General features: G+C 39.4%; 1 protein-coding gene across 1 annotated transcript; it reads left to right on the top strand.

Annotated features, from left to right (window-relative positions):
* Nucleotides 1-1,825: 1,825 nt before the first annotated feature.
* LMNB1 (lamin B1) lies at nucleotides 1,826-10,161 on the top strand (the record flags this gene model as incomplete). Its single annotated transcript, XM_089684753.1, has 10 exons — nucleotides 1,826-1,982; nucleotides 2,099-2,224; nucleotides 5,421-5,591; nucleotides 6,152-6,277; nucleotides 6,411-6,631; nucleotides 6,781-7,006; nucleotides 7,092-7,196; nucleotides 7,678-7,797; nucleotides 7,907-8,023; nucleotides 9,597-10,161. Coding segments are annotated over 10 exons (1,402 nt in total), but the record flags the coding sequence as incomplete, so codon positions are not given.
* Nucleotides 10,162-10,511: the final 350 nt, after the last annotated feature.

Below are 10,511 nucleotides of genomic sequence, written 5' to 3'. Positions count from 1 at the left end.
GATGTACTAGACCGCTGGTGCTCGCCAGTTCACCAAAAGGTAGAGCGGCACTAGTACTGGCACTCTGCTGTATATGAGTCATCAAAATTTACCGGCAAGTGCTAACAGAGATCAGGCCTGATTCTGCGAACACTGCGGTTTTGTGTGCAATGTATCAAGTGAGAGTGATCTACTGACACTGCACTTGCTGGGGGAGAAGGGGGGGGGGGGTAAGCGTAGGGGCTAAATGCAGGTGCCGGGGTTGATCCCGCTAACGCTGTGTTTTTGGGGGACGCTATACTAATGTGAACGCTGGTATAGTGCTGACCTGATCAAAGATATTGACCTGTTCAGACACTATACTAGCAATGGAGGTTTATTGTACATGAGCGTGCTCCCGGCAATCAAGGGGTTAAATGTGATGACTGGTGTACTGACAGGCAATCTGACCCTATCTGGGAGGGGTGTGAAAACCACAGGAGCGCGAATCACGTGTGTGTGTGCATGTGTATATATATGTATGTATATATGTATGTGTGTGTGTGTATATGTATGTGTGTGTGTATATATGTATGTGTGTGTGTATATATGTATGTGTGTGTGTATATATGTATGTGTGTGTGTGTGTGTGTGTGTGTGTGTGTATATATGTGTGTGTGTGTGTGTGTGTGTATATATTATATATTCTCATATATATATACACACACACACACCCCGCTGCGTTACTTTAACTCACAATTGCGCGGTCATGCAACACTGCACCCAAATCAAATACCACCAAAAGAAAGCTCAATTTGTGGGAAAAAAGATGTAAATTTAATCGCCTGTGCGGGTTTTTTTATTTTTTTGCGCTATTAGAAAAAAAAAAAAGCTGACAATTTTGAGAAAAAAAAATATTTTGGACTTTTTGCTATAAAACATACCCAGTAAAAAAAAAATTTATGTCAAATTCATCCAAAATGCATTCTGCGACATGTCTCTGCTGAAAAAAAAATCCAAATACGTGTAAATTAATTGGTTTACATGAAAGTTTATAGCGTTTACAAATGGCGGGAAAGATACTGGTGTTTTTTTTTTTTTTTTATACTAATAATGGCGGCGATCAGCGACTTATGGCAGGACTGCGGCGGACATTTTGACACTGGGGGAACTGACACCAATACAGTGATCAGTGAAGAAAAAAACCCACTGACACTGTACTAATGGCACTGGGGAGGAAGAGGTTAACTTTTTTTTTTTTTTTTAGGGTTTACTGTGTGAGGGGAGTGTTTTACTAGGGGACAGGCTGATCCAGAGAGAGAAACTCTTCTCTCCCTCTTCAGCTTGTCACGAGCTGTCAGGGAACTGAAAGATAGCAGGGCGGTGTATAAACAATGCAGCCCTGCTCTGTCGGCAATCACTGTGGGGAAACGACCGGTAATGACCGGCCGTGCCCTGGCAGCGGACACCTGCTGGTGACACCCGCGGGACAGGTAGGGCGGGCTCGCGCACGCCCCCTACCTGTTTTGCAAAACCACGTTTTAAAACGTGGTTTTGTGCAGCCGTGCCACCCTGCAAACGTACATATGCAGTGGCTGGGGCTTAAGAGGTTTAGGTAAAAAGACCGTGTACTGCTGTTTCTCCTCCCCTGGCTGTCAGGAAAAGTGCATTTTATATGCTTGCACAAATGTTTTGCCTTTCACTTCTATTTTAAACTGGGTTTTCCAAGGTGAGGATTTGCATATACTATAAGCTTGCTTTATTAAGAAGTTCTATAGCACATTTCTGGATCGTGCGATATTGTACTTGATTGAGCTAATTGATGTACATGGCTTTCAAAATTGATGCATACAAGTTTGTTTTCCAGTTTCTCCAAGAAAGAGTCGGACTATAATGCCCTTCAAGCAAAGTTTCGGGATAACGAGGCCCTCCTTCACTCTACTGATGCTGCCCTTGTCACAGCACAGAGTGAGAAGAAAGCTCTAGATCTGGAAGTGGAAGGTCTTAGAGCAGAGATTGAACAGGTAAGCACTGTTGCTAGTGTAGATGTTATATTTTTATATTTTTTTTTTTTTTTTTTTTTTCTTTTTTTCCTGCACCTTAATGCCAGGAAAAGACTAATCAAATTGCTTTCTTCTAGTTTGAATCTGCTCTGGCAAAATTAAAGGCGCAACTTGGAGAAGAGGCACTGCAGAAAGTGGATCTTGAAAACCGTTGCCAATCTCTTACTGAAGAGCTTGAGTTTCGTAAAAACATCTATGAGGAGGTAGGTACTGAAGCCTGCAATATTGGATATAATGGAACTCCCCCTATTCACCTGGACATAGGAAGAAATACAAAAAGCTATGTGAAATGGAAATGTACTTCGCTGTTCAGTGGAGCCAGAACATTTATTGATCAACTTGGGAAACGTAGAAAGGAAGTACTGTACCATGTGACAAGCTGTGACCAATCACTGCTCACACAGTTCTCAACGGCTGCAAGAATGCAGCCAGAGAGGAGAAATTATTGCTTTTACACCCATAAAGGCTGTAAAAGCAATCCGTGTTAAAAAAAAAAAAAAAAAAAAAAAAAAAAAATCTTCATCACCCCCTACTAGTAGTGTCACCATGGTGACCCTGTATTGCTAGGGTGGCAGTATGTAAAAGCATAACTAATATAAAAATGTTTAAAATGTATAATTTTTGGTTATAAACTAATTTGGGATTTATATTCGCTTTTTTTTTTTTTTTTTTTTTAATTTTTGGACTTTTTTTTTTCATTTTTATAGCAAAAATAAAACTCCCAGTGGTTAATAAATACCACCAAAATAAAGCTTTATCTGTCTAAAAAAAAAAAAAAAAAAAAAAATGGTAAATTCATATGGGTACAGTGTTCCATGACCATGCAATTGTCATTCAAAGTGTGATAGCGCTGAAAATTGGCCTGGACAGGAAGGGGGTAAGTGTCCGGACTGGAAGTGGTTAAGGAGCCATTTTGGCAAGCTGGATGTCGCGTCCATAACAATGGATGAGTCGTCAGCGGGGTTCCCTGCTTACAGCTGAATGTAAAAAGAATTAACGGCTAAAAGAAAATTTGAGGCAAAAAGTGTGGGGTTCCCCCCCCAAATCCATACATGACTCTTATCTGAGCATGTAGCCTGGTAAGCCAGGAAAGGGGATGAGCAAGCAGGCATGTGGCCTGGTATGGTTGGCCTGCCAAGCTGCGTGTTCAGATAAGGGACTGGTAAGGATTGTGGGGAGACCCACAATGTAAATCCCTCCCAAAAGTAATTGTTTTATCTTTTTACGTTCAGCTGTCAGTGGGGAACCCCACTCACAGCTGGTAACTCATCCGTTGTTAACCTTGCTGACCTGCTTCTTGACAACCAACTATTCTCTGGGTCAGGATGCTGGAGGTGCTCCTAAACTTCAAACGCTCCTAAACACTGGAGAAATGCCAGCAAAAAACACCTATTAGCGTGTTTGTTTTTGTCCCTCCCCCAATGGGTTTGAGCAGCTAATGTGCATGGACCCTGAAAATTTTAAAATGAAACCGCATCTGAGCATCACAAAATGAAAATGCTATGTATTTCTGCTTTGACCTCTCGCGCTCCAGAGGATTTACCCCCCCCCCCCCCATTCCTGACCAGGCCATTTTTTTGGGATATGGAGCTGTGTTACTTTGACAATTACATGGTCATGCAATGCTGTACATGAAACTCTTTCAGTGCAGTGGTATTTGATCACCTGTGTTTCTGGCAGGGTTTTTTGTTTGCTTTTTTTTTGCGCTATAATCAAAAAAAAACAAAAAAAAAAAAACCTCTGTTTTGGGAAACATTATTGCCTTTTTGCTATAAAGCATACAATATAGAAAAATTTAACCAAATTTCTTCATAAATTTAGTGCAAAATGTATTTTGCTACATGTCTTTTGCTAAAAAAAAAAAAAAATAATCTCAGCAAGTGCATATTGGTTTACATGAAAGTGTTTTTTTTTTTTTATAGCGTCTACAAATGGCGGTGCATGTATAATTATACTGGAATGTAAAATATATATAATTTTTTTTTTTTTTTTTTTTTTTTTTATACTTGTAATGGCGATCAGCGACTTATAGCGGCAGGCATTTTGACCCTGGGTGGGAACTAACAGCCACTGACGTCCCCAGTGACACGAATCATGATCAGTGCTAATAAAAAGCACTGCATCTACTACACTTGGCAGGAAGGGGTTATCTAGGGTGATCAATGGGTTAACTGCGCTGTGTGTTTTACATTGTGTGCTGTTTTACTTGGGAGACATGATGCTTTGTATCTCTCTGCTGTGCAGAGCTAAAAAGCTGCATGTCCATGCCAACAGATGTGTTTACACACTTCTCCCCTCCTGGCCCTGCCAACAATCGGCGGGTCCCGGTGTTTCACATCCCCAGCAGCCAAAAGCGGCGTGAGTAGGGAGCACGCACCCCCCCCCCCCCCTTACCTGGAAATGCAAATCGTATACAGTATAATTTTGTGCAGCTGTACCACCCTGTAGCAGTATGTCTGCTATAGGGTAGAGGGCAACTGGTTAATGAAATGGTAACATTGAAGTTGAGAAATTGAGTCATATTTCAACTGTTTTCTGATTTAATATTGGATTCTTCTAATGTGGGCAGAGGGTTTTGTTGGTTTATGGCTTTTTTTTTTTTTTTTTTTTTTTTTTTCCCCCCTCAGCTTGAGGACCTTTTTGTATATGATGGTGCACTGAAATATAACTTTTTTATGTAGCTTGAAATCCATTGTCTCAATTATAAATGTCGGGACCAAGTGTTTACAATGTATTGAGACTAGTTGAAGTGCAAACCTTAGACACAAGTCTCGACCTGGGCACATTTAGTTTAACACACTCGCATGGGAACAGAAAGCTAATACAAAAAAAAATGAAAAAGCTTAATTAACTCTAATTAGCACACACGTTATATAAATTGAACACTTCTTTACTTGTAAAAGACTTCCATGCTTTGGGCCAGGAAGAACACTGAACAGATGTATACTTCCATCTGGTGTAACCCTGTGGGTCATTTTTTATTAAAAGCAGTAATATGGCCTTACTACTGTGGGGCAGTGATCACATTGCTGTAACAGCAGGTACGCCAACACCAAGGCAGTGCTTTTAAAAATGAATGGGATGGGGGGGGGGGGGGTCCTGTGACCAGCACCTCTTCATATCCTGTCACTGACCTTGCTAAATTTATAGTCTGCAGTCTTTAATTTGCAGTGTTATGAATGAGCTGTAAAATGCAGACTGCAGTGTACAGTGAACACCCCCCGACTATATTGGATAAAAGAGCCTCATATGTATTGCTTATAAGTAACTTATTGCAAAATCAGCGTACCTATAACTGAAATGCATCTGTGGAGTGCTGCGTTAACTACTTCAATTTCTGCACTAACAGGTGCTTGCAAAACAGAGGAAAGTTTATTTTCTGCTGGCATGTCTTTACAGGAAATCAAGGAGACTCGAAAACGGCATGAGACGCGATTGGTTGAAGTGGATTCTGGTCGAGTTATTGACTATGAGCACAAACTTGCCCAAGCTCTTGCTGAAATGAGAGGACAGCATGAAGACCAAGTCAAGGTTTATAAAGATGAGCTTGAGCAGACCTATCAAGCTAAGGTATGACCTTGAATTTTCACACTTTAAGATTATAAACAGAGACCATGCTAGATTTTGGCTTTCTTTGCATGAATCTGGTTTTAAACCTATTGCTAAAAAAAAAAAATCCACTGGTTCACATAAAGTCAATAGAAAAATGTCAGTGGAAATTCTGCAGGTAGGTGTTAAAACACTCTTGTCATTTTGTAATGATTGAATAGCCCCCACACTGTCATTATTACAGAAGGCATTCAATATTATTGACTGTAAACATATATAAACTGGTAGCTATGGGCTGTTGTATTTTGAGCTTTAACATTTTAAGCAATTTCCCCAAATTAACAAATCTCATGCTTTATCATATTAAATAGTATGGTGACACTTATGTTGAAACAATTTTGACTTCATATTTTTTCTTCCTGTTTAACAACCTGGTCCTTCTCTACCACCCCATCTGCTGTGTGACAGCAGTAATTGTGTTTCCTTAGGAAATACTCAATTCCTGTTTGGTAGTGGCAGTGTGTGAAATGTCCGTATTTGGTGTACTTCCTCATTGTCTGCGTTTTTTTTTTCTCTTTCAGCTGGAGAATGCTAGACTGTCTTCTGAGATGAATAGCTCTGCAGTCAATAGCACACGGGAGGAGCTTATGGAGAGTCGTCTGCGTATTGATAGTCTCTCAAGTCAGCTATCAGACTTGCAGAAAGAGGTATGTGGTAGGGGGACATGCTGTATACTACTAAAACAGTAACTTTTGTGTAGGATATTGACTTATGTGCTTTTAAGTGAACTAGATATGCACATGTTTAGTATCGTAGTTTAACATTTTATCATATTTGCAGTCTAGAGCTTGGTATGATCGTATGCAAGAGCTGGAAGAGTTGCTGGCTAAGGAGAGGGATTCTTGTCGTCGGATGCTTGCAGAGAGAGAGCGAGAGATGGCTGAAATAAGAGATCAAATGCAGCACCAGCTTTCTGAGTATGAACAACTTCTAGATGTGAAGTTGGCTTTGGATATGGAGATCAGTGCCTATAGGAAGCTGTTGGAGGGTGAAGAGGAAAGGTAATCCACTTCTCAAATAAGACCTGGTTTGTCACAAGCAGTAATTGAATCTGACTGCACTTTTGAGTTGGAAGTTGCATGTTCCTACTCAAGCTCTAATCTTGCATGCATTTTTTTATTTTTTTTTCCTTATCTCCTGTCAACATTAGACTAAAGCTTTCTCCAAGTCCATCCTCCCGTGTGACTGTTTCCAGAGCATCTTCGAGCCGTGCTGTGCGAACTACTAGAGGAAAGAGGAAGAGGGTTGATGTGGAAGAATCGGAAGCCAGCAGCAGTGTCAGCATTGCACACTCCGCTTCTGCAACTGGGAATGTGTCCATTGAAGAGTTGGATGTGGATGGAAAATTTATCAAACTGAAAAATAATGCCAATGAAGTATGTCACTTATTTATTTTAAGCTACCTTTTTGAGATCTCTCTATAAAATGCTAATTTTTGTTATTCGTGTATTCCTTTTGTAGGATCAACCACTGGGAGGCTGGGAAATTACTAGAATAATTAGAGGCACATCTGTGCATTACAAGTTTACCTCAAGATATGTGCTTAAAGCAGGCCAGACTGTTACAGTAAGTGTCTAGCATTGTGGCTAACTTTCAGGTATTTAAAACTTGTTGGGCTCTTAACAAGTACTTTGTATACAGCATAATCTTAAGTAGAGGGAGGGGAAATCTGATTTGTGAAATATCAAAATACCACCTATCTACATAAAGGATAACTGTACCACTTGAAAAATGCAAGTTGTCACTGTTAGAGTGCATCCATGATAAATATGTAGAATAATGCTAACAAATTAGAATGCTATAGTGAGTCACATGGGCTGGGGTAAGTGGGCTGGTACTTGGTTATTTAAGTCAATTGTTCCCATACAGTATGTCTGATGGGAAAGCACTGTATGAAAAGAATGGGCACAAGTTTGACATTTTGCACTATTGGCAATGGGAAGGTACATCGACCGTCCCTATCTGTAATCCTCTTGACTATTGTAAGCCAATACATATTTGTTGGCATTCAGAAAATGAAACAGTTTATTCCTTCTTTCTAAAATAGATTTGGGCTGCTAATGCTGGTGTTCCTGCAAGTCCACCAACTGACCTCATCTGGAAGAACCAGACCTCTTGGGGCACTGGTGAAGATGTAAAGGTGGTGTTGAGAAACTCTCAGGGAGAGGTATGTACCTTAGTCAGAATGCCTGTTAATGACCTATATCTAGACACTGTTGGCTTTTCTAGAATAATTGTTAGCAATTTGTTAAAACTACTATATTTTGTTATCTTAGGAAGTGGCTCAAAGATCCACTGTCTTTACAACCACTCTACCTGAGGAAGAGGTAGATGAAGAGGAGCCAGAAGAAGCACAGGAAGTCATTGTGCAAGAGACAAGGCAGCGTCGGCAGGTAAGTGCAACTGCATTGAATGCTTGGTGTATGTACAGCACGTAGGTTTCCTCTTCAGTTGCCTAGTAAAATACAGCTTAGTGGAAGATGTGTAGGTCTATCCAAAAGTAGTCGCTTAGAAATCTGGTGGGCCAAACAGCATTCTGGCTTTTTCCCTGTGGCATGTAAACGTTCAATTCTTCCTCCTTTTTTATCTGTTAATCTTGAGTTTTGGTGTTACTGAGGGAAATTAGACTTCCTCACTTCGTGTGTAGGTTTGTTCCCATAACCCCCCCCCCCCCCCCATCTTCAAGGATTTGAGTGGTTTAACTCTCCAGCTTTTTATTTAGTTGAATGAACTTTAAGTAATTTGATTTTTAATTGCTTAATGCCAGGTATTGTGTGTGTGTGTGTGTGTGTGTGTGTTTTAGGGTAATCGCAGCTGATTACCCGCTAGATTGCTATTTCAAGCAGCGGGAAGGGACGTAGCCTCCCCTCCTGTAGCCTTCCCAGGAACCTGAGAGTGCAGCCAGCAGTTCTGCCAGCTGACTATATTGTTGATTGAGGACCAGAATGGCCCCAATCATCTCTATGGTCTGAAAAACCAGAAGCGATTGAGTATTTAGTCACTTCCGGTTTTGCCGGATGACAGCAAACCACTCCTGGTTTGAAAAGAACATTGCATCATACCAATGTTGGTATGATCCAAAGCTTTTTATGTCAAAGATCTGGGTCCCCTGATCTCAGAAAAGTCTGTCGCTGCCTATTATCAAAAGGGATGATTATATTCCTTGTGATTAACAAAAGTGATCCCAAAAACATTTTAGAGACTGTGTTTAAAAAAAAAAAAAAAAAGAAAATCTTGCGAAGTGCACACACGGGTTATGTAAACGACAGTCACAACACGTGTGCAGTATCAGATAAGAGCAATAATTCTAGCACCAGACCTCTTGTGTAAGCTTAGTGTTAACCTGTAAAGACTTTTAAAGCAGCACCTGGATAATGTAGTTTGTAGCCGTTGCGCGTGTGCAATTTTAAAGTGTGTTTTGTGAAATTATAAATTCATGTAAAATGTCAAACTAATGAATTTTAATGCACAAAAACACAATGCCAACCAATAGTGTGTTTTTGTTCAAAATATTTGCGCTTGAAAACCACTGCTCAAATTCCGTGTGACATAAAAAATTATCCACCATTAATGATTAAAAAAAAAAAATCAATTTTATTCTCTAGGGCCTCTGCTTAAATTGTTTTGGCGGTTCTTAAGTTATTTTCTAGCACAAAATAGTGTGTTTTACATTAAGGGAGAGAAGAAAAAAGTGTACTAATAAGCCTGGTCTTCAAACAGTGAAACAGTCTAATATAATATGAAAGATATATGCCAGTTACAATTTCCAACAACTTTATTCAACCCTATGACCTGCCTTTTTTGTATGTGTATGTATACTCCTACATAACTTTATTACCCTGTTGCTTTTTCTTCCACTTAGATAATTATTAAAACTGTCATATTGAGACAGTATGTCCTTATTTTTTTTTTTTTTTATTCCCTTTTCCTCCCACCAGTCTTAACTAAAATTTCCTTCTTTTCCAGGTTTCAGAAAACAGAAGCTGTGCTGTGATGTAAACCTAGTTCTGATTCCAGTCCACAGATCTGAGCCTTTTTTGGGAGCATCAACTTCTGGCAGTGTACAAATTTAAAAAAACAGAAATTTGCTCAAGCTGATGGCCTTATTTTTGTATTTTTAAACTCCTTGGGCACACAAAGTCCTGTTCAAATATTTGGATAAAATGTGAAGTGACTAGTTTGTACACTGTAAGGTCCTGAGTCATTCAGGGATAAATTTGATTAACTGTGAAGGCCACACATTGTCATCTGACAGTCCTAAGCAATTACTTAAAAGGTGCTGTACATTTGGAGGCAAATTATGTTTGTGCTTCCACTTTTTGTACTGAATCTTTATTTTCTATTATGTAATTGAGATTTTAAACCATTTTATCCTCTGGCTTTCTTGCAAGGCGTTATTTGTATCATGCAAAAATCCAGCTGTTTTATTAAAACTTTAGTTTAGTGTGGTGGGTGGGTAATGTTGTAGCCATTTTAAATATGAAACCATTACTTACCTTTTTTTAAAATAAAAAAAAAAGTTTCTACTGTTGTATTTGTGTGGTGTGTATTTTTTCTTTCCTCTCCACAAATATTCCTAAGGCAGGCCATTGGCAGCTCAAAAACCGAATGTGTTCTGTTGGTCAAAAAACAAATGGTATATACAATTGTACCATCATTTTAATTTGTTTTTCAAAACAAAATCCAGCATGTTGTATCAGGCAAACGTATCGTAAACGGTATGCATTGAAAACCGATTACTTTTTTCCTGACCTCAGGAACTGATTAAACACTACTAAAATACCACATGAGTTATTTTATTAAGTCGTGGTATTTTAGTAGTGACAACCATGTGTTAATGTTTCAGCTGTCAGCGGGGTTCCTCACTGACAGCTGTATGTA

This window comes from Staurois parvus, unplaced genomic scaffold (genome assembly GCF_062004578.1).
Source record: "Staurois parvus isolate SC_StPar_1 unplaced genomic scaffold, SC_StPar_1.0 ptg000355l, whole genome shotgun sequence".
Lineage (NCBI taxonomy): Eukaryota > Metazoa > Chordata > Amphibia > Anura > Ranidae > Staurois > Staurois parvus.
This window is presented reverse-complemented; position numbering and strand designations above follow the sequence as displayed.